Below are 24,319 nucleotides of genomic sequence, written 5' to 3'. Positions count from 1 at the left end.
AATAAACCTATGCAGCTAGAGTTTCCTTGGGAATGATGTATTTGCAAAGTAAACAAAGCCCCTGCTGTTTCCTTGAGAAAAATTAACAAACCAAAATACACGTATATACTATTTTGCTCTGTTACAAAGGTTCTCATGCTAGAATAAACAAACCTTCTATGATTCTATGCCTGCTGAGATTCCTATAGATGTGTTGGGTGAGAGCAAATTCTGGCCTATTATTAAGACTTAGAGAGGCCTTTGTCTCACCTGATTAGTATCAGTTTTTCTTACCTGATCAGTATCAATTATAATGATGAGAATGCATTTACCTAATGATTTTATCTGTGATACTGCAAGACTAACAGGAAATGGAAAATGGTTAAACTCTGCCCTAAGTTACTTCTTTGTACACCCTTAGTGGTCACGCATAAAGTTAAATGATAAAAGAATTAAAAGCTGCAGACACTGCAGCAACTTCAAGATATGGTGAGGCTGCCCAGAACCTTCTCCTCCAAAGCCAGGAGTCTCTTGGGGACCTCTTTGGGAGTGGGGGCATGAATCCCTTCAGGCAGTCATCCTTCAGCTCTGGGATCAAGTACTCAATGGGTTTACATGGTGGGCACAGCCAGAAGGTAAATTAGAAAAACAATAAAATAAAATGGTGCTCCTGATCTGGTTATTTTTAAGGCACAGGTAGCTGTCCAGCTCTCACGGAGGTATCTGGGCTGAGGTTCTTAAGTGAGGGACATGCTCAGCAAGGAATGTAAGCATCGAAGGGGGCTGGGGTTTGTGGCACATCCCTGACTTCAGCATTTCCCCCTCTTCCATCACTGTGGCTCCCTCTTCAGTGAGATGGGTGTTATGGATCCAGTTCTAAGTCAGTGAACTCTTCCCACCTAATGTATAAGGAAAAAAGGGTCTCAACTTAGGACTAAATTACATAGGCAGTTCCTCTTTGACTGAGAAATTCTCCAGACACCTAGAATGCTCATACATGTCATCCTGATCAGGAGTCAGACAGTAGTAATTTCACTACTTAAATCCTTTCAGGATTTAGACTTGGCAGGTTATTGGTAGATGTTAGTCAGCATGTGCTGAGCATGGTTACCACAGGCCAACAGGATTCAGACCTTCACAAAATATATTTGTAGCCATTTTTCTATAACAGGAAATGCCTGCCATATTTACTTATAAAAGACAAGAGCTTAGAACACCAACCTGTGGGCTCAGGATCAGTCTTTTTCTAGGCATGAAAGTGTTCAGGTCAATATTTGTCATCTCTCAAAAGTCTTTACCAATACTTCCTCTAGTATTGCTGGGTCACGCATGGAAAGGAATTAAAAAATTTTGGAGTCATGATAGAGAGAGGAAGAACCCATCTGGAAGACAGTTTATATAGTTGATCCTGTAGCTATTTAACTAGAGGTACAAAAATAATCCTTGAAGTAAGGCAGAAGAATAGGACAGTTTTGATGAGCTGAGTGCCCCAACCGTGTGATCACATGATGATGGCCTATTTTTTCCTCCTTTGTCGCTGTACCACTGATTTCTGCACCATGTCTCAGCTTCAGATGAGGTAGCAAGAACCGTTGGTCAAATATACTTACAGTACGATGCAGAAGGTTTTCTGCAGAGAAGATGTGAGTTTGAACCATCTCAGAGTGAGAAGAGAGGTAGAACAAGAAACCTGGTTCTTTCTGTTACTTTTCTTGGGTTGCTGCTCAGGCTGTGGGCCCTTGTACTCGGAGGTACCTTCTTGCATCCAGCTATAAAACAAATCTAAGTTCCTGATTGAGGCTTTAGATTTGCTCCAGAAGAAAAGGCCCTATGCTTAGGCACTAAAGAAACTGGCATTATTGGATCAAGCCCCAAGTCTCTTGTTTCTTTTAACCAGTTCTTTGCCTTTTCTTGTTATTACCTAGCTACTACACAGCAATTTTAATAAATGACTGCCTTACATGTTGTGAATTCTTCCTGTAATTATTTCACATATTAGTGATACTTTGTGCAGCAGTGAAATAAGGGCTGTGATCCAGTCATTAGAACCCCTTGTAGTGAGTTTTAAGGGGACCAATGAAAGCAGATATACATGAAATGTTATTTGGATTTCAAACTCTGTGTATTTGTAATAGAAAGTCTCTTTCTATAATTACTTTTTACATTTTTGAGGGCCCTGTTTCATTCTTTCTGATGTGATAAAGCACTCTCCCCTTTGTCTTACAGAGATGTATCTGGGTCCTTTGATTCTATATAAATGCTTTGCTTTAGAAGTTCAGATACAGGACATTGTACTTAACATGTTTTTTACAATTTCTTCACAGGAGCCCAAATTGAAATCCAACAGGAAACAGGAATTATATACACCAAGGTTGTTCAGCAGGAACAAAACAGTACGTTCGTTTGTACAGTGTATTTGTATTTATTTGCTACAGCTCTACTAAATAATAAAAATGCCTAAAAAACATCTTTAGCATATTGCCAGTAATGTCAAATAAAGATAAATATGTAATAACAAGCCTCTCTATATATAAGAATAGTAATATCTTTATTAGATACCAATAACCAAACACACACAGTATGGTTATATTTGTATAATAATAGGTAACTAAGAAAAAAGATGTGTGTTTGTAGAGGCTGTATGTGTATGTGCATGAATAGGCATATATAAAATCAAAGTGGAATATACTTGCAGGATGTTTGGTTCTTCATAAACAAGGAAATGAGACCACTTTGTAAAGCTGTAAAGTCAGTGGCTGATGTTAGGCAATCAAGATGGCAATCCAACCTCATTGATTTTTACCATGTAATGATTCGTGATCATCCTGTACCAACGCACTTGTGGTCATTTCTAAGAGTTTTCAGCCCCTTAACAGAAAAATATTAAACAGAGAACAAAGGGGATTATTAAAGTTTTTATTCTCTCCTTGGACAGAGGAGGTGTAATGAGAAGGCAACTATGCTTTTGTACCAGTAAGAGGCTAAATAAGTACAGTTTAACCCTTTGTATTGTTCAGCGTGCCTGAAGCACTCCAATATGTAGAGCTGTGAATTTTTCCCTCTCCTAACACAATACAGAGTTTCATTAAAGGGTCAAAATTAAAAGGTAGAAAATGCAGCTCATCACAGTTGAAAGCAATTTCTTATGATTTAACTACCCTGATTTTGAATTTTGGTATGCACTTTTAGCCTGATCTGTGGCCTGTGTAAAACAAAACAGGTTTAACATTGTTTCATTGACTTGGCATATTTACTTTCTAGTCCTTTCTAGGTGAATTTTGGGTGCAAAATTTGGTGTTGTTATACTAGTTTTTATTTCCTTTCTTACTTTTTTCTAGCTTCTGCTACAGTTTCAGCTAAGATCAACATCATCCAGCCAATGCTGACAAATCTAGTAATAACACGTAAGTAAAGGAAATTAAATGTATTCAATGTTTTCTATTTTAGGGGAGGTAGACAGAGGAATTTATCAAAAATAGGGAAAGACATTGGTAAAGGAAGTCATGGATTATTAAGACGAGAAAGAGAGTGGTTAAGAAATATAACATTGAACTGTTATCTTAGCTGAAAAGTGGACAACTAATAAAACTCTAGCTAACCATAACTATAACCATTTATAGGGTTATATAGGATGAGTAACAGATATGAGTGACAAATGAATACACAGTTTTATAATGGATAGATGGACAGAAAATAACAAATGAAGGTAGGCAGGTGAAAACTATTCAATGACAAAATGAAGCCTTGGACAAGTTGATTTTTGCCATGTTAAGGCTGGGAATTTTAAGTCATCTTTTTACAGCTAGTTTTAATTCACAGCTTCCAATCCTCCTCACAATGGCCGCGTGTGCAGCACGTGGGGCAACTTCCACTTCAAGACCTTTGACGGAGACATATTCTCCTTCCCTGGACTCTGTAATTATGTTTTTGCATCCCATTGCAACGCCCCCTATGAGGATTTCAACATCCAGATTAGGCGCATAGTGGTGGAAAATGCTCCCACAATCAACCGGATCACCATGAAACTTGAAGGCATAGCTGCTGAACTAACAAAGGATGTTGTCATGATCAACAGCAACAGGTAAGTTTATTCATAATATTTGTTTGGTAACCACAGACCTTTTTTTTTTTTTCAAACTTGCCAAGTACTTTTGTGTATTTGGGGGGAAAAATTATGTGTTCTTCAATAAACCTGACAATTTTACCAACATAATTAGTAAGTTGCTATTAATTCCTTTCACAGTAAATAAATTCTTCCCTTAAAGATTACCACAAAAATAAAATTTGGATGAAAAATCCTGAGAGGCTGGATCCAAATTCAGATCCATATTTGATGATGTTGGACCATCTTATTTTTTAATCAGTCCTCTTTCCACATGACTGTATTATTTTAGAATGCCTACAGATGCTGGATACCACAAGCCATTTTTTTCTGCTTATCAAATATCTGGATCAGAAAATACCCAACATTCTTTTTGCCTTTTCCCAGAGTTCAACTGCCATACAGCCAATCTGGAATTACGATAGACAAGAGTAGCATTTACGTGAAAGTTGCCAGCAAAATGGGTATTGTGTTAATGTGGAATGAAGATGACAGTATTCTGGTAAGAACTGCTCCTGGACTTGTATACACCTTCAGAGACCAGAGCTAATCTTTGATTAGGCCAGGCCCTATCTGTTTAGAGGGTTACTATTGCCTTCCCATCTCGTATTGTTGAGCAATTCTTTCTTAATAGAGATGGGTTTGCATCCAGGTAGTCCTAAAGAAAATTACATGGATTTACTACTAGTGGATAGCAGACGTCTGCTTAAAATAGGGTGAAAAAACACTTTCATTATGTTGTTAACATATTGGTATTGTTATATAGGGTCTACTTACTCCTTCAAATATCATTTTCTATCAGAATTTAACACTCTTAGGAGTTCATTTTTGCTGTGGATTTGATTTTCTTTCTGAAGAATGGGTAAAGAGGCAGAGAGCAATATAGATATTGCAGTGAAAACTTAAGTCTGCATCAATAGCTTGGATTCTGTGTTGTAAATCAACTCCGAGCCAACTCTTCCTTCTATGACCCAGGTTTGAGTTAGATTGCTAAATAAAATTACACAGATCTGATGAAAAATACTTACAGGCAGCAGGTGCAGATCCTTTCAGTGTTCTTGAATAGATTTTAGAATGTTTATGCTAACTTCCATCAACTTACTGTCCATCATTTTAGCTGGAATTGAATGAGAAATATGCCAATCAGACCTGTGGACTTTGTGGGGACTTCAATGGCTTTCCAGTTTACAACGAGTTCTATTCAAACAGTAAGTTTTTTAAATAAAAGAATTTGTTTCTGGAGTCCTTAGTGTGCTAACATCATCAGCGTCCCTCTTTCCTATACTGTTAAATGATTACCCAGAAGAAATGATTCAATCTCTGCTGTAAAAATCTGCATTACAGAGATCAGATAATGTGATTTAATACTTTAAGTGTAAATACAGTACTGGTGCTAACAACTGATTGCATATTTCTTGTATGCCATGGTTTTATTTACCTAATCAGCTAACCCCATAAAAATGAGCCAGATTTTTATTAATAACATAGATATAGAAATATATTGAATAAAATAAAAGGTAATCCTATTGTCTAAACAGTACATTTATTGTTTCAGTTTTGTCTTGAAAATCGGTATATCCACATTTGCCTGCTGAATTGCATAGTCTTTATAAGATCTTATCTTCATCATTCTTCTTTCTTAAACCTTGTCTCACAGCACTCTCCATTGTCCAAATCCCCGTTTAGATTCTTTTCTCTTTTCCCTGCGTGGGCTCAATATAATCCGAAAAAAGTTTCTTATTTTTCTGGTAAAAATCTTAGTTTGCATCTAGATGTAATAGGCTAAGAATTGTTTTCTAATGTTTACTTTTTCCAGGGTGCTGTGCAAAGTTATTTGAGACAGTGAGACAGTGCTTCCCATGGAAGGGACAATCATCAAATTTAAAAACTTAAGGGAACTAGCTGATTTAGCCAGTCTTGAGCAGAATTCATAAAAGGAGAAAAAAAATATCAGGCTGATGCACTGAACAAAAATGCCCAACCTTCATTATTAAAATTCTTTTGTACAGATATTAAGATGACAGCCTTGCAGTTTGGGAATATGCAGAAAATGGATGGCCCAACAGAACACTGTGAAGACTACACTTCTACCCTGACAGATAATTGCACTGATAATTTTGTAAGCACCTTTTGACTATTCTTTTATCTGTACCCTTCTACACCTTCAGAGGGGTAAATAGGAAAAGCCCCTGGGCAACAGCAACTTAAAGAGGGACATAAGATTCTATCAAAGAATAATTATACAAAGTAACAATACCAACAAATTGCTACTTGCTTTTTGCTGGAAGTTGTTTAATTTTTTTTTCTCCCAAGGATGACATATGCCAGAAAACATTGACCAGCTCTGCGTTTGCAGAGTGTAATGACCTAGTTGATGTCACAGAGTACATTATGGCTTGCCAAGATGACTTGTGCCGCTCTGAAGAGTCCAAAAACGCCTCATGTATCTGTGACACCTTTGCTGAATACTCCCGGCAGTGTGCTCATGCTGGTGGGCATCCTCTGAACTGGAGAACCTCAAAACTGTGCCGTAAGTATCACTGAAGATAGCCTTACTTTATGCTCAGTAACTAACAAACAACAAGCTCTCAAATGATGTTGAGGACACATGAGAAATTACAGGCCATTCAAGATTCTCTTCTCCAGAGGGTTCTGAAGTACAAGTTCCAGCATGAAGACTTCAGCAAAAGAGCGAAGGGTTTTAAAGCAAACTGGATTAAACACTATCAAATACTTGGCTAGATGGATACTCTAATTGAGAGTCAAATTGTTATTTAATTAACTGGGGCAGTAAAGGAAGCAAATAAAGGAGAAAGAGGGAGAAAGAACGAGGCACACTTGCATGCTTGTATTACTGTTTCCTTTTCTCATGGGGGCTACAGCTCGTTTTATTCTCAATTATTAATTGATTGGGTGTTCACAGGTGTTTGGCTTATTAAGCACTTCTTTGTCTCCTCTTGCTTGGTAGTGAGGAGATTTCACCACTGTAAACTTCGTAGATATTTGCACCAAATTAAACACATACTAGGTTATGGGGTGTGGGTGTGAATACTGTCACCAGCATTTGCTCCAAAACAAAACCCCGTGAGGTACTATTTGACCTTCCAATCGTATCTGAAAAATGCAAATATACTAAAGCTTTAGAATTTAAGTCTCACATTTCACTAACAATACTGGAGTTCATGAGAAGGGTGCCTTCAGTAGAAACACAGGCCTTGCTGACTTTGTGGGGTCATTACCTTGCTGTCCCCAGAAACCCAGTCATTGAGCCAGTTCATCACCAGAGAGTCACGGGAAGAACATCTCAACTGTAAAATATGGATCTAGGTAACTAAATTGGCAAATTTTGAGAGCTGGCAGTGGATCTGCAGTTTAGTGTGGCTTTACATCTAGCTGAAAAATGAATATAAATATTTTAATCTACAGTGAACTAGAAATACTTTTGACTGAAAAAAATTTCTCCTCCTTTAAAATTTCAGCCAAGAAGTGTCCTTACAACATGCAGTACCAGGAGTGCAGCTCCCCCTGCGCTGACACATGCACCAATCCTGAACGATCTCAGTTCTGTGAAGAGCACTGTATGGACGGTTGTTTCTGCCCCCCAGGCAAGTCCTTACGTCTCTGAGCTCAAAGAACAATAGCAGCTTACCTGTAGGATTCGGGCAGGTTCCATGGGGTATAAGCCTCCTGTATTTGCGTTTTTCACAGCTGCAAGTGACGAGCATTTGTCATGTCTCAGGTGAGAAAAGAAATCTGAATTAGTTGCCAATGCATGTGCAATATTCAGAAAGCAGGAAAGCAGAACAGCAAACAGGTTAAGACCAGTCTCTCAACAAGCCACCTGTGCTACAATAAGCCCCTCTTTCAAAGCAGGTGGAATTTAAGAATACAAAGATTGAATCCTTCACTGTGCAAATTGGCATAGTCCTACTGTCCTCAGCATAGGTGTGTCTATTCGCGACAGTTGCAGATATGTCTCTATTTAGGATTTGTAACAAGCAAAAATGGTGTATAGGAAATGCCTCTTTAATGGATCATGGTTTTGTCTTTTTTTTAATCTAGGGACTGTATTTGATGACATCAACAACTCTGGCTGCATTCCCCAAGAGCGGTGCTCCTGTGTTTACAATGGCAACACCTACGCTACGGGAACTTCTTTTTCAGAGCAGTGCCATTCCTGGTAACCTTTGTTACTTTTCTAACTTATGATTTCCTCTCATATATTTAATGAGCTTAATGGTTTGTTATAGGCAATTGCATCATTGGTAATTGGTATGTGTGTTTAACTGACCACTACAGTTCCAAAATATCCCTAAGGAACATTCTTTGTTTTATTTAGCAACAGCCTTAACTAGCTTGGCACTCTAACTCAAGGTGATCAAAGCAGGGTTTTACAATGTTTAGATTTCTCACCAGTCAATTAAAATGCTTCCTCTTTGTTTATTTTGTTCAAACATTTGGACTTCTCTAAGGCGAATGAAGTTGCAGTCATTTATGTATTTGCAAATATTTATTTTCTCTGGAGAAAGCAAGGGATGACACAATACAACCTCGATTTCACAATTATTAATCCTGTACTTGTACACTACCACATCACCTTAGAAAACAGATCTGCTCCAGGAGTAGATGTGGAGTTACATTTCTGTTAGTTGCTGATACCTTTGTATAAAAAAAAATAGAAGAGATTTTAATTTGTCATTGTGGCTTTCTGTTAGCTGCAAAAAAAAGTAACTACTCATCAAATACTTATTGCTGGAGGGTTCACCTCTTCAAAGAAGGAAAACAATTAAATAAGCAAAGTGACTGCATACCAGAGTCATTCTTTTTACATATGTTTACAATGTTTTGGAAAGTCTTAAACCGAGATTTACCATGTGTTAAACTACAGCTTGAAGCAAAAAACAGTAGCAAAACAGCTGAACCTAATGTCACTGTAATTCCTTTTACTCTGGACCACTGTCACTGATTTCAGCTAATTTTATTCTCTTTTTTCCAGTACCTGTAATGGAGGCCAGTGGAGCTGCCAAGACATATCATGCCCAGGAGTATGTTCGGTAGAAGGAGGTTCACATATTTCCACATATGATAAAAAGCATTACAATCACCATGGAGACTGCACTTATGTCCTTTCTAAGGTGGGAATCAGATATTAATAGGTCATAAAGCCTTATACATCTATAGAAGAAAAGGTGATCTCAATCAACACTTCTGAAATTTACCTCTTTTGGTATACAGATGTTAATTGCCTCTGACTTAGCCAGATGTTTACTAGAACATATACTGCTGTTCAAATGACAATCATCAGTTAACTATTAGGATGTCATGCAATAGTATATGGTGTTTACTGGGGAATTTCCAGTTCTGTGATGTAGTGATTACTGAAGAGCATTGATTTTTTTAAGAACTTGCTTAGTCTACATTCTTCAGTGTGATTAATCCAGCTTTCTTACTGAGTTACACCATTTTTGCCATGTTATTGTATTATAAAGTATTGGACCACATGGTACAAGTCTGAAAAATTACACTAACAGTTCTAAAAAAATATATTTTAATTTATAGGACTAATATTTTTATTTCATTTCTGGGAACTTCAGATATAGAAAATCCGTTTAAGTCAACTGATACATTAAATTTAGGTTTTGAACATTTTAAAACAGATTTAAAATTGAGTCAAAAGGAATAGAAAAATTAAAAGTTCATTATAATAAAAATATTTAATTACAGCCATGTGCAAGTGAAATGTTTTGATCTTTTAGGGGCTTCTTCTGTTTGTTCTTTGCTTTGCTTTTTCCCCATCTGTATAATTCAGTAAAACAAAAAAAAAGCTCTATGATACTGTTTTCCGAAAAATTTGAAATTTTTGTCTAGCATTGATACCAGCTGCAGAAAGATGAGAGATACAGTAGAATCTAATCAAACAGAAGTGGACGTGAATAAAAACTCCAAATATGGTTATCATCAATAAAATGCAAAACCAGATTCTAATTCTCTCATCATTCCTAATCATGGAAAAGCCAAAAATGAATCAGGCCAAAGAACGTCTGGGATTTGGGACAGTCTGTATCTTCTCAAGAAACAGAAATATGTTTTTCAGAGTTGAGAGAAAATTTTACAGGGAAAGCTTCTGTAATTAGCCTCTCATGAAATAACTGTTGGCATTTTTTTTTCAGCACTGTAATGATGAAATCTTCACCATCCTGGTAGAACTGCGCAAATGTGGCCTAACAGACACAGAGACATGTTTAAAGACAGTGACTCTCAACATGAATAAAGGACAAACTGTAAGAATGTAAAATAAGCATGGGAAATAACTATTAAAAATATGGGGAGCAAAGAAACTAGGCCTTCAGTCAGGGAACTGCATTTCTCTCTCAAATGGTCAGCGTATGTGAAAGTACATGTTACTTTTAATCAAGTGAAAAGAAATTGATTGTGTTATGAAAATCAGATCAGCCCTAAATTTGGCTTTGTGAAAGTTCATTGAGAAAAACATTGTACTCACAAAGCAGAAAAAAGCTATTTTATCTGCTAATTAGATGGAAAAAACATGAGCTTTTAGGTTAGAAACTACAAATACAACAGTAAGGGATATAATGCATCACAAAGATGTGTTCAAAGAAACCAAGATGATGTAATTTCCTAATGAGTTGAGATACTCTCTTTTAAAATAATTCTTTCATGGTGGGGAAAATTAGTAAAGTGTACAAAGTGTAACGAAGGAGGTGGTGAAATCACAAAAAAACCACCTTCCCCTTTTTATTTAATACCTTTTAAATTAATATCACTGGAGTCATCACTATTATTGTTCCTTGGACTGTAGTTTTCCTTCACACAGTTGCCTCTTGTTTCTCTTCCTTATCAGCTCATTGAGGTCAAAACTGATGGTGGTGTGTTTGTGAACTCAATCTACACCCAGCTACCCTTCTCAGCAGGTATTTATTTCTTTAACAGTCCATGAGCAATAAGCTCAGAACTTCAACTCCACACGTGTTTATTTTCTTAAACTATGGAAGATAGTGACTGTGATTTGTTCAGAACCTGCATGTTCACAGCTTGGTTCTCTTTGGGATATTTCTGGAGTCACACAAGTGCTTTTGAAGTAGAAGTGGGAAGTTGGGTGTCATAAAGACATGGGAGACAGTACAAGCATAGGCAAGAGTTCAAACAGAAACAAACAGCATTTGCACTCTCCTGATTTGATCACTGTAAGGTTTCCTTCCTTCTCGCTGTCCAAAGTTGAACACAGAAGATATCTTTTTATCTCTTTTACCTCTTTTTTCTTTTTTTGTAACTTACCACCCCTGTTGTCACACTTCCTCAGACAGAAATTTGATTTCTGCTCTCTGTCTCAATAACTAATGATTCTATCCAATATCTCTGACCTTCAGACCTGCTTCGTGTCCCTCTCCAGTGGAGTGAGGGCTCCAATGTATGCTGTACAAGCTTAGAAACAAAACTAGAAATACTCTTTTTAACACTCAGTGCCATACAGTTTTTTCTTCTTGTTCTCTTGGAAGGAGTAATCTCTGACTGCTTAATGTTGACACTTCAAATAAAGTTAGCAACTTGGTAGCTAAAAGCAAATTCCAAACTGTAAATTTTAATTTATATTTCTGATCCATTTTTAAAAAGATTGGCTTTATTTCACCTCAGAATTTGCAACAATTGCAATAGAAAGTCAAGAAGAATAGTATAATGATGCACTGTTTCCAGCATTCAACCTCATTCAGAAAATGATCATTCTGCTTTTCATCTGTAGCTAATGCCACCGTGTTCAGACCTTCATCATTCTTTGTCATCATGCAAACAAAGTTTGGTGTCCACCTTGAAGTCCAGATCACACCCATCATGCAAGTGTTTGTGCGACTGGATCCTATTTTCAAAGACCAGACCTGCGGTAAGTGAACAGAATATAAGAACATTTTGCTTAATGTCTTTTGTTTAGTATGAGCAGTCTAAACTTTTCACTGCTTTTCAACAGGTCTCTGTGGAAATTTCAATAATATCCAGACTGATGACTTCAAGTCCTTAAGTGGAATAATTGAAGGAACAGCAACAGCATTTGCTAATACGTGGAGAACTCAGGCTTCATGCCCTACTATCCAGCACAGTTTTGAGAACCCTTGTGCACTCAGCATTGATAATGGTGCGTGCTTCTTAGAATACTTTTTTTTGCTCATCCCTAAGGAAAACACATGTGTTGGAAAGTAAAGGTATAAGAATAAACACTTATATACTTGATAAAAACATACATCTGAAATCAGAAACAAATATTCAAAATGAAAGCACTAGGGATAAGTAACAAAGTAAAGGCACAGTCATAGAAACATAACTGAAGGAAACTGTAACATCACTGAAAACAGAGAGGATGCCTAAGCTGACAACTTGGTGTCAGAGGAGTGGATGGCAGGAGTTATCTTTGGAAATCTTTTATTCATCCCCTTCAGCAAGTCGTCTTTGGTTTTAGGAACCTTAGCCCACAAGCTGAGTGAACGAAAGACAGGAGAAGGAGAGATTTGATGTAATTTCAGAACTGGCTTCATAGACCAGGGCAGTGTGGTTTTGTGACTAATGAAATACAGGATAATGTGCATTTGTATTGTTTGTTCTCTTCACAGAAAAATACGCTCAGCACTGGTGTGGACTACTTACTGACAGCAAAGGACCTTTTGCTGATTGTCACTATGCAGTGAACCCCTCTGTTTACCACACGGTACTTTGTTAGACTGTTTTTCCCTTTAGAAACAATAGAAATAGTACTACAACTAGCTGCCAGAAAAGGACTGTTCTAGACATGTCTTCTCTTGTCTTACACAATGCCTGTATTTTCATTTCGGTACTGCAGCACTTCCTTCTTTCAACATGCATTTCTGTTTGTGTTGTAACATTACCTTATTTCCATTGTCACTCTTGGCTTCAAGATCCTGACTTGCTTCCAAATGAGAAGGCAGCTCTTTACTCCTGGATGGATATGTGCATAGAGTAGAAAGTGTATGTAAAGGCATGTCAAATGTTTGTTTGAATATCAATGAATTGTTGTCCCATCAGCCTCATATCTCATCAATAACTACTTGGCACGGAAAGCCCATTAGCTAATTATCATCATTCTGCTATCAGTGTGTTGCCTATCTTTCTTCTCACTAGGAATCATCCAGGAACGGACACTGGCGAAATGATGTGTCTACACTGCGTACTGTGAATAGAGAGCTTTCTGTGCTATTGTTCGGAGGAACTTGAAGCTATTGAATGTATAAGAGACTTTAAAACCACTATTTCCCAATAACTGCAGACATCGACCAAATTTCCATTACCTTCATTCTCCCCTGCCAGGAAACTTAGACAAAGACTGGAAACTGATAAAGCTATGTTAGTCTTGTCTATGAGTGAGCATATCTGAAGAAGGATTAGTGCATAAGATCAGAAAGATAACATTCTTTTGTTTAAAATTGACAATATTACCAGTACTGAGACTTTCTTTTTCTTTGCATTCTTAGAACTGCATGTTTGACACATGTAACTGTGAAAATAGTGAGGACTGTCTGTGTGCAGCCCTGTCTTCCTATGTGAGAGCTTGTGCTGCAAAAGGAATCCAGCTGCATGGATGGAGGACTGATGTCTGCTGTAAGTACTCTTAACTATGCCCTTTCCTAAGAACATATATCAATAAAAACTGCTGATCAGCAGTTATTTTATACTGATTTCTAGACAAATATAGTAAGTGTTGAGGAAGGGATTTTGTTAAGTGCAGTTCTGGAAGTACTTCTCTGCTGTTCCCATAGAATCAGTCTATCGCTAGCAAGAGCAAATACGAATAGATGGGAGACACAGCTTGCTTATGAAAGAGACTGCTATTATGGAAGTGCCTCCACCTATTTCTGTGCAACTTTGAATTTCACTACAGCTTTATGTATCACAAGTTATTGTAGAGAAAATGTGACAAATCAGAATAACAGTAGTAGTAATACTAACCAGAACACTTGCAAATGAAAGGTCTCTGAAGCTGCATGCTGGGTTCCACTGATCCAGTAGGTCTGTTTTCAGCGTACCAGGAGACATTCAGGGAAACATCTTGTCTTCTACTTCAAAATGTTTAGAAGTCTTGGCAATGAATGGCAGCATCAAAAGGAGGTTTCTTTCTGAAATGTCATTTAAAAAAATATTTTCTTCTTTGCAAATATCACTCATTTCACACGTATAGTAGCTTTTCAGGTCTAACTCTGGAAGTATTCAGAAATAGATTTACATGAAAGATGCAACATAGACAGAGGTGTACAATATTGTTCACATGTTATTTCTACTGCATATGGTTTCTTTTTTCCCACCAGAAATTACCATCTGGAATTAACAAACCTATTCTGTTTTCCTCTCTTAAGCAAAATACACCACCTCGTGTCCCAAATCCCTAAGCTACAGCTATACCATCTCTTCCTGTCAACCCACTTGTCGGTCTCTGAGTGAGCCTGATGTCACATGCAACATTAAGTTTGTCCCAGTTGATGGCTGCACCTGTGTAAATGGAACCTACATGGATGAGAGTGGCAAATGTGTGCCTGCCAATGAATGCCCCTGCTACTACAGAGGATCTCCCATACCATTTGGAGAAGTTGTCAATGAAAATGGGCTTGTATGGTAAGTGGATCTTTTGCAAAACACTCAAGCAATAGTAGATATATATTTTCTCATTGACATATGCTGCATTTAAACTGGTCTCACCCTGCTTTGCCTGAGTTTCAAAACAACGCTCTTCATTTTTTTCAACTTTATTTTCAACTTTTAAGAATGGTATATGTTCCCGTGAGCTGGAAGACAGGGATGGGGAGCAGAATGAAACCCCTATAATACAAGAGGAAATGGTTAGTGACCTGCTACACCTCTTAGACACACACAAGTCTATGGGGTCAGATGGGAGCCACCCAGGGGTACTGAGGGAGCTGGCAGAAGTGCTCATCGAGACACTTCCCATCATTTATCAGCAGTCCTGGCTAACCAAAGAAGTCCCAGTTGACTGTTGGCTAGCAAATGTGACACCCATATACAAGAAGGGCTGGAAGGAGGATCCAAGGAGATACAGGCTTGCCAGCCTGACCATGGTGCTGGGGAAGGTTATGAAGGAGATCATCTTGAGTGCCCTGATGTAGCACGTACAGGACAACAAGGTGATCAGGCCCCGTCAGCATGGATTTAGGAAGGGCAGGTCTTGCTCGACTAACCTGATCTCCTTCTGTATGACAAAGTGACCTGCATAGTGAATGAGGGAAAGGCTGTGGATGTTGTCTACCTGGACTTTATTAAGGCTTTTGACACCATTTCCCACAGCATTCTCCTGGAGAAACTGGCTGCTCATGGCCTGGATGGGCATACTCATCACTGGGTAAAAAACCAGCTGGATGGCCAGGCCCCAATAGTTGTAGTGAATGGAGGTAAATCCAGGTGGTGGCCGGTCACAAGTGGTGTTCCCCAGGGCTCAATATCAGGGCCAGTTCTGTTTAATATCTTTATCAATGATCTGGACAAGGGCATCAAGTGCACCCTCAGTAAGTTTGCAGACAACACCAAGTTAGGCAGGAGTGTTGATCTGCTCGAGCATAGGAAGGCTCTACGGTGTCGGTCTCTTCTGCCAAGGAACAAGCAATAGGACAAGAGGAAGCCGCCTCAAGTTGCACCAGGGGAGGTTTGGATTGGGTATTATGAAAAATTTCTTTACTGAAAGTGTTGTCAAACATTGGAACAGGGTGCCCAGGGAAGTGATGTAGTCACCATCCCTGGAGGTATTTAAAAGCTGTGTACATGTGGTGCTTAGGGAGATGGTTTAGTGGTGGACTTGGCAGTGTTCAGTTTACAGTTGGACTTGGTAATCTTAAGGGCCTTTGCCAACCTACATGATTCTACGATTCTATGATATTTCCAGATTGCTTTAGCAATTGTATTTAAGTGCATTTTCTATTTACTTCCATGATTTTCCAAGCATAAAATTATGACAACGCCAGCAAGGAAAGATCTTAAGTAAGTAACAAGGAGAGATATATACTCATTTCAACCTATGATTTTTCCCGTTAAGCAATAATGGATATCATATGAAAGCCACATTGGTAGTGGTATTGAGGGAAATTCTTTCCTGAGACTGCAAAACAGCATTCTGGAATTCCTTCAAAAATTCTGAAACTTGACAAGAGAGAAGTAGCTCTCTGTTGCAATACATGGTCTGAGAAGGAAAAAAATACGTTTTTCTCTCTCATACAGCACTTGCATCCAGGGAAGACTGAATTGCATTGGAGCACCCAATCCAACTCCAGGTAAAAAAAAACTTTTGCTTATCTTTTTCTCTGTGCCAGGTTTTGGACAGAAATAGTTGACAGAATTGATTTTTCTTAATGGATTTTTAAATCATAGAAACATTTCTCATTTAGTTATAGTGCAACAGTTATCATAAAAGGCAGGCGTGAAACTAGATTAATTATAAGACCTTTTTCATAAAGATTTCTTTCTGAAATACAGTGGAGTTTTTTTTTCTGGGAATTCGGTGCTATGAAGTGAATCTATTTAGCAGGTTGAATAGGGACAGCAATCCCTACTAACTGAAATACGCAATTTCCAAGGAATTTGTAGATGCTTTTAATGGCTACAGCTGTGGGATAAACCATGTGCCATTTCTTACTGCTCTCGCTTCTTTCCTTCCTCTAGTCTGTCAATCTCCTATGGTCTACTTTGATTGTAAAAACATCACTGCAGGAACAACTGGAGCAGAATGTCAAAAAAGTTGCCAAACTCTGGATATGCAGTGTGTAAGTATGTCATGGCTAGATGAGATGGTGCTTCCAGGTTTTGTCTGTGCTCTTGGTGCTAAAGTAATTGATCTATCTGATCTACTCCAAATCTACAACATAGTACTTTTTTCTTGTAGCAAAAGCCTAAAACCATGTTGTGAAGCATTAACAATGGGACCTTTAGACCAAAATATAATACACTAACATCCAGTTTAATTCATGATTAGTGTCTACCTTTTTTCAGCTTCTGCAAGTAACATTAATTAGCAGTAAAAATATCTAGGGCTCTGCCACACATTTTACTTCTTTAGGAGAAAATTACTGGCTACAAATTGGCTAGGAGAAATAATTTTTTCTCATACCATGATGCAATTGTGAATTTCTTGCACATCCAATTATATTACTCCACCCAGGTGCATGGTAGCCACATGCCATTTCGTGAATAAGTACAATATGAGATAAACAGATTTTAGTGTAACTAAACAAAACTGAAAAAAAAAAATAATTCTTTTCTCTTTAAAGCTCCATTCAACCACAAATCACCCATTACAAAGTGCAAGGCTTCTTCAACTAACACAGAGAAAGACTTAAGATTAATGTATTTCAAATTTCACAGTCTCCAACAGAGCAATCGGGATTGACATATATAAAACATTTAACAGATATATTCTATTAAATCAATGGCTAATAACTTCCTTTTTGTTCAATTGTCCTCTAAGTACTTTGTAGTCCTCTCCCATGTAAGCTGGGCAGCACCAAGACCATATAAAGATATTTTATGATAATTTAATCTTCCTTTTTCTATTGTGATTATTTCATTCTGAAATTATATCTTCCTCTTGACTTTTCCAGTATAGCACACAATGTATATCTGGTTGCATGTGCCCAGCTGGGCTTGTGTTAGATGGGAATGGTGGGTGTATTCCTGAAGAGGAATGTCCATGTATTCACAATGAAGCCACTTATCAGCCTGGGGAAAAGATCAACGTTGACTGTAACACCTGGTAAATATTTCCTTGGAAGTAGCATTCCTGGTTCTATCATTTGCCTTTCCAAAGATCTTAAACAGTACAGCAGTGAGGAAAGATTTGGATTGCACATTTCATCAATTGATGGATATTTTAGTTTTGGATTAAACAGTATAAGCAGGTTTCCTTCTGATGTAGGCAGATGGCCAAAGCACAGAATGAGAGGAAATCTACGGCACCACAGTGTTCATTAAGTATTATCCTGTTTTGCAGTTAATGCATTCAGAGTAGCAGAAGAGAATTTTGGTTTAATTCTTTACATGAAAAATTGAAAAGACTATTTTCGCTCCAGAATCTGTATAGCATTTACCAAGAATGATTTGCCAAACAAATACTGAGTTGTTGGGATATTGTCTACATGAAAGAGTGAGTCGTTTTACTACTGAGATGTTTTATTCTCGTTCCTAGTGTATGCAAGAATAGGAAGTGGGATTGCACCAAAGATCAATGTCTGGGCACCTGTGCTGTTTATGGAGATGGTCATTATAATACCTTTGATGACAAAAGGTTCAGCTTCAATGGAAACTGTGAATATACACTAGTCCAGGTACTGGTAATCAGCAATAGTAAATGAGACATAACCTGGATCATGTCTACAAAAATGAAATCTATTTCTAAATGTTATTCTCTATCCAGGACCACTGTGGCACAGCCAATGGGACCTTCAGGGTTATCACTGAAAATATTCCCTGTGGCAACACTGGGACAACTTGCTCAAAATCTATCAAAGTTTTCTTAGAGGTAAGAAGGTTTTGCATCAAGTTTTTTCTATATCTGTTTAGGGCTTAGGAGATGACGAGAGATCCATTGCTTCAAGGAAGTTGGAAAAATACTTTAACAAGCAAATCAGCTTGTAAATTAAGCTTAAATTAGATTCAGGTGAAATAATTGGTGGAGCTTCCCAGTTTCTGTCTTTTCAATTTCCCACCCTATCTTATACCACTCTTGGGCAAACCACAGAACTACAGGGAAATTGTCTTTAGCAGAAATTTAGCCTATCAAGTCAGAAGATTATTTTGTCCTGTGCAATGTAGTTCCTCCATGACTACCAAAACACCCTTTTTTGACCTACGTGCTTTTAAAATACCTTTTTATCACAGTTTCAGGAACTGAGATTTGAACTATATAGTTTTGATTTATTGCATTTAGATTATTTGTTTTCGTTATATAAACTATTCGTAGTACTCTTAAAAGCAGAAAAAGATCTTTAAGAGCACAGCTGCAGCTATTGAGTTCCTTTCTAATCACGTTTTCCTCCTGCTTCAGAGCTATGAACTGATACTTGGTGAGGAGCATGTCAGTGTCATAATGAGAGGACAAAATGATGAGGTGCCATACAGAGTCCGCTATATGGGTATGTACTTGGTAATTGAGACTACAAGTGGACTGATCCTCATGTGGGACAAGAAAACCAGCATCTTCATCAAGCTCAGCCCTGATTTTAAGGTGCGAAACTAGCAGTTAAATGGCAATTTATAGTCCAGATTTAGACTGGGTGTGAATTTTGTTGAGACCCTGCCAAGATCCCAAACAGATGATGTCTCTAGCATTCCTGCTATGTTCCATCCCATGTTGTTTCTCATTCCTCTGGTGCCCCAGGAAGCCATGTCATCATCCTGCTGCTGCTCTGAGCTCTGAAGGAAGCTTTCAATGCCTCTTTGGCCTCACAGAACTTGAGTTGGCCAGCTGCTTTTTTGGACTTAACTTTGTTAAAATTACACACTGAACCTTGGTAAAGGTTATCAGATCTGATTAAAATTACATAGCTACCTATGTAGAAATCAATTGAGTAGTCTTGATCTTGAAAGTAATCCCTTATTTCTGGTTCTCATTGACACGCAAATCAAATTATCATCCTTCAAGAACAAGGAAGTGAAATATTATGAGTAAAAGCCTCTTGTAAAATGCTAACATGTATTTTTCAAGCGTATATCTATACAGGTGATAAGGAAAATGTATTCCTCTTGTCATACTCCTTCTCCTATTTTATGATATATAAATACTAAGAACTGTACTAAATGAGGAATTTGCTACCTTATTGTGTACTGCAGTGACATTTCAATTAGGTATATAAATTAAGTGTAATTTAGAACTAAATATACAGATTTATTTTGGTATCATACATTCTTTTGCTTCCTCACCCACTGGCACTTTATCAAAATAGCAGTAATGGGGAAAGTATGTACCTTAGATTGACAGAGAAAGCATAGGGTCTATTGTAGCCTATCAGTTTTACAGATCCACAAATTTAGAATTAGGGATATTTCTGCATGTGCAAGGAAAATTACATTTCTTTTTATACCTGTGAGCAGTCATAACAGTGAACGTTCAATGAGTAGACTGTGTGGCTGTACTGGTGGTATTTATGATAGCTTTGGAAGGCTGGTTTTCATATGTACATCTATTGTATAAAACAAGGCTTAAATGAATAGCTTAGTTGGCTAACTGTGAGTCCTCGTTTCTTGTTAAAGACATACCTCAAAGACAGGAGGTTACAGTGACAAAGACGGTTTTATTGTTCAGATTTAACAGAAGAAAAGTCAACAGCAGTATCCTTCTAGCCTTAGTGGTCATGTGCTGTTCCTGAGGAAACAAGGGATGAAGATGTTCAGGAATGTTTGAATGGAAGGGCACTATTCTAAGAGCTGAATTTCAAGTATTCTTTCAGTCTCAGATGTTGTTTCAGGTGTTCTCATATCCATTATTATTCTATTTACTTCTTTTTGCAGGGCCAGATCTGTGGCCTCTGTGGAAATTATGATGGCAACGGCATCAATGACTTTACTACAAGGAGTCAGTCTGTGGTAGAGAATGTCCTAGAGTTTGGCAACAGCTGGAAAGTATCCTCTACCTGTCCTGATGCTTATAGCGTAAAGGACCCATGTTCTACCAACCCTTATCGAAAATCCTGGTCAGAGAAGCAGTGTAGCATCATCAACAGCAACGTCTTTGCTGCCTGTCACTCTCAGGTATTACCAGGGCAGAAGTTTACTGTGTGAAGACTAGGTCTATGTATTATTAAAGCTGATATCCTCATACATTTTAACATGCATGCCCAATTCATTAGCATGCTTCACTTTGAGTTGTGTCAGGAATCAAGCTGAATCCCGCTCAATGGGACAGATTTATAGTCCTACCTGTAAGAAAAAAAAGGACATGTAGCTCATAGGAAAGATTGACTGATCGCAAAAGAATACTAATTTCAAAATTACTATGTATTTTCTTGAAGTGTGACTTAAATGAAAATTCTCAAATACCATGTACAGAACACAAGTTCCCTGCTTTAGCAGAGGAGTTGGACTAGATGATCTCTAGAGGTCCCTTCCAACTCTGAAAATTCCGTGATTCAATGAAAAAATAACATAGTAATGAAGTATCAGCATAGTCTTTATCTGACACTAAGTACATACCAAAAAATGCAGGGTAACTCTGTTCTCTTCCTATTACCTTAGTTCTCTCCACTGGCAGAGGCCTTCATTTTCAAGTGCAGTTGCCTAATATCGCTTGGGAACAGGAATCTAATTTTCCACTAGGACACAAGTCTGGGTGTCTAATAATCTGTCAATATGTGATTTGGATGTATCATTTGGCATCATCTCTGGTTTTTAACAGTGTATATAAACAAAAGAAAAAGAAATTACTGGTGTAGGCCTTTCTTCTGAGATATTACAATTCTAAGAAAATTACCCTAGCAAAGCTAAGAAAAAAATTAGAAGGCAGGATGTATAGTATTACATTTCTTTTTAATAACAGGTTGAACCAACAAAATATTACCAAGCATGTGTGACAGATGCTTGTGCATGTGACACAGGAGGAGACTGTGATTGCTTTTGTACAGCAGTAGCTGCCTATGCTCAAGCATGTAGTGAAGTTGGTGTCTGCATAGCCTGGAGAACCCCATCAATCTGTCGTGAGTTTTATGTCATAAACACTTCTTGTGAGATTGTAGTTAAATGTACAATGCCTTGCTGATGTCCTTGAACACACACTCCAATATCTTATGTATGTGCATTATCATCTCACTGTGTAGACTTTTTACTCTAAGTAGTTTTGATGGTCACACACTTTCACCTATTCATTCAATGTTTTCAAGATCGTGCAAGCAGCATTGCAGGGATGTGATGAACAGACATAAGTCAAAAAAGCTCCTTTTTTTTTTCCTGAACATGTCCAAATTTCTGTCTCTCCTTAGCACTGTTCTGTGATTACTACAATCAACAAGGGGAATGTGAATGGCACTATAAGCCTTGTGGAGCCTCCTGTATGAAGACCTGTAGGAACCCAAGTGGAAAATGCCTCCATAACTTGCCAGGTTTAGAAGGTAAAAAGAGCTGCAAGTACCTTTAAGTGGGCACATTTTATTATATTTTTAATGGTCTAAATGGAGAATATTTCCCCCATCAGGTGCATTTGCACCGTTCAATTTTCTTTAACATCATTACATCCACATGACTGGAGGCAGAGTAGGGAAATTAAAAACATCTAGAGTTAAAAACATCTATAGGACTAAGTCCTTGCGGGTGGGCTCTGCTGATGCTAGTACTCTGCATTACTTTCTAGAATTACTGGAAAAAAATAAGTAGTAAAAGTGATGACTATTAAAAACAAGACCTGCAAAAACATTCTGCACAAATAAAACTTTTACTGACTGTATCTCATTCTCACCTTGTCTACCTTTTATATGCCTTTTTCCTCCCTTCAGGCTGCTACCCTAACTGCCCACCAGACAAGCCATATTTTCATGAGGATCAGATGAAGTGTGTCAGTCTCTGTGACTGTTATGATAATGAAGATGGAAAAATATACAGACGAGATGAATGCAATTTATGGTAAGACTTAACATAATTATGTACAAGGAGAAATGATCAAAACGGCAGTGGGAAATTGCATGTTCCTGTTACATGATAGGGCTCGTTTCTGCTGCCCGTGTAAGAATAATGCCTTACTATCTACTGCCAGTTTTCTTACTACATTAGTAGTAAGAAGTTCTTACGTGATTTTATTTTCTGTTGAATTTGTTCCTGATTATGTTGTAAATCCTCAGCATAAAGATATAACAGGAACAGTAAGTCCTTTACGACCGGCTTTCTCTATTTCCCATTCCTGTGGCAGAAAAAATATTGTTCCAGGAGTATAGATATCTAATCGGAGTCTACTTCCAACGATTTTATTACATTCTTATACTGCTTGTAGTATTTAAACTCTTGCCCTTTGAAGCCTGCTTTTTAGTACAAAACCATTGCAAGTGCAAGGAAAGTGATAACAAGAAAGGAGGAAAGTCTTCCTTAAGGCTTTTACCTGTAAGTTTGCATAATATTTAGCTTCACTTCAATTTATAAATTCGGGGTTAATATAAAGAAAGAGTTTGGAAAACAATAATAAAAAAGAAGCCAACATGAACTGGACACTCAAGGAATAAACACAAATAAAGTGTCTTGTCTTTTGAAGCTAGTATCTGGCAGAAAGATGACTAATAAAATTACTTCGTAATCAAAAAAATGTGTTTTTTAATGTTTTTTATTTCAGTGAATGCACATCAGAAGGTTTACAGTGCAAGTTTGATGATAAAGGTAAGACGGCTACGAAGAATAATTAAGAAAATGAAATACTGGATATTATCTTTTCATACGTGCCTGACAATAAACTTCTGAATTACAGCATGCCACTGCATTTATGAAGGCAACAGCTATAAATATGGTGAACTCATCTACAACACCACAGATGGAACTGGATGGTGTTTCAGTGCAACATGCGATGTCAATGGAACAATTAACAGAAATATCTTTAAATGTGGCATCTTTACAACAACCCCATTTACATTTTCTACAAGTCAGCCCACAACTACTGCTTCAGGTAAGCATTAATACTCTTGAAAATAACTCTGGAAGGCACTGAAAATTGCCTGAAGGGGAGGGCCTTTTCATCAGTTAATGGCATATAATTTTACTTCAAACTGTGGATTTCTGCTAGAGCCACCTATTCATCTGGCAGCTTCATCTGCTAAAGACGACCATAATCAAGGATGTAGAAATGAGTACAGCATTTCTTACAAACTCAGTCTCCACTCTTTCACTATGTTTTTTCCAGGGGAAAAAAATAATAGAGCTTATTAATCGTTGCACCCTGGAGAATCTCCTCATTTCCTTGCAAACAAAACCCAGCAGTTCTAGACCAACTTCCGAAGACACAAAAGACTATTACTGCCATTTTCAAAATTACTGACCACATAAGCCCAAACTGAAGATAAGAAATCGAGTTTGAGGGAATGCTCACATTATTTCAAAACAGTCTTTGGAACCTTTCCTAATTGTATTTAGTAACCAAATCAACAGTTTCCTTCTACTCCTGCAGTACACTTCTACATTCTTCCTGCAGTAACTCATTGTAGTGACTATGAAATTGTGAGAAATATTTCCACAAAATTATACAATACTACATCAAGAACT

The 24,319-nt window shown here is 37.6% G+C and overlaps 1 protein-coding gene across 1 annotated transcript; it reads left to right on the top strand.

Annotated features, from left to right (window-relative positions):
* Positions 1 to 536: 536 nt before the first annotated feature.
* Positions 537 to 23,754, top strand: LOC309673318 (mucin-5AC-like; the record flags this gene model as incomplete). The annotated part of the gene is made up of 30 exons (XM_082485061.1): positions 537 to 597; positions 2,304 to 2,372; positions 3,318 to 3,383; positions 3,799 to 4,060; positions 4,469 to 4,583; positions 5,199 to 5,289; positions 6,091 to 6,200; positions 6,395 to 6,611; positions 7,561 to 7,686; positions 8,144 to 8,261; positions 9,078 to 9,216; positions 10,252 to 10,362; positions 10,944 to 11,013; positions 11,841 to 11,978; positions 12,063 to 12,227; positions 12,700 to 12,794; positions 13,576 to 13,702; positions 14,455 to 14,710; positions 16,322 to 16,374; positions 16,763 to 16,863; positions 17,698 to 17,849; positions 18,282 to 18,420; positions 18,510 to 18,614; positions 19,140 to 19,319; positions 20,603 to 20,842; positions 21,627 to 21,783; positions 22,066 to 22,194; positions 22,576 to 22,702; positions 23,400 to 23,443; positions 23,532 to 23,754. The coding sequence occupies 30 exons, from the start codon at positions 537 to 539 to the stop codon at positions 23,735 to 23,737; spliced, it is 3,969 nt and encodes a 1,322-aa protein (XP_082341187.1). The 3' UTR covers positions 23,738 to 23,754.
* Positions 23,755 to 24,319: the final 565 nt, after the last annotated feature.

This window comes from Vanellus vanellus (genome assembly GCF_965231255.1).
Source record: "Vanellus vanellus genome assembly, chromosome: 6".
NCBI classification, from domain to species: domain Eukaryota; kingdom Metazoa; phylum Chordata; class Aves; order Charadriiformes; family Charadriidae; genus Vanellus; species Vanellus vanellus.
This window is presented reverse-complemented; position numbering and strand designations above follow the sequence as displayed.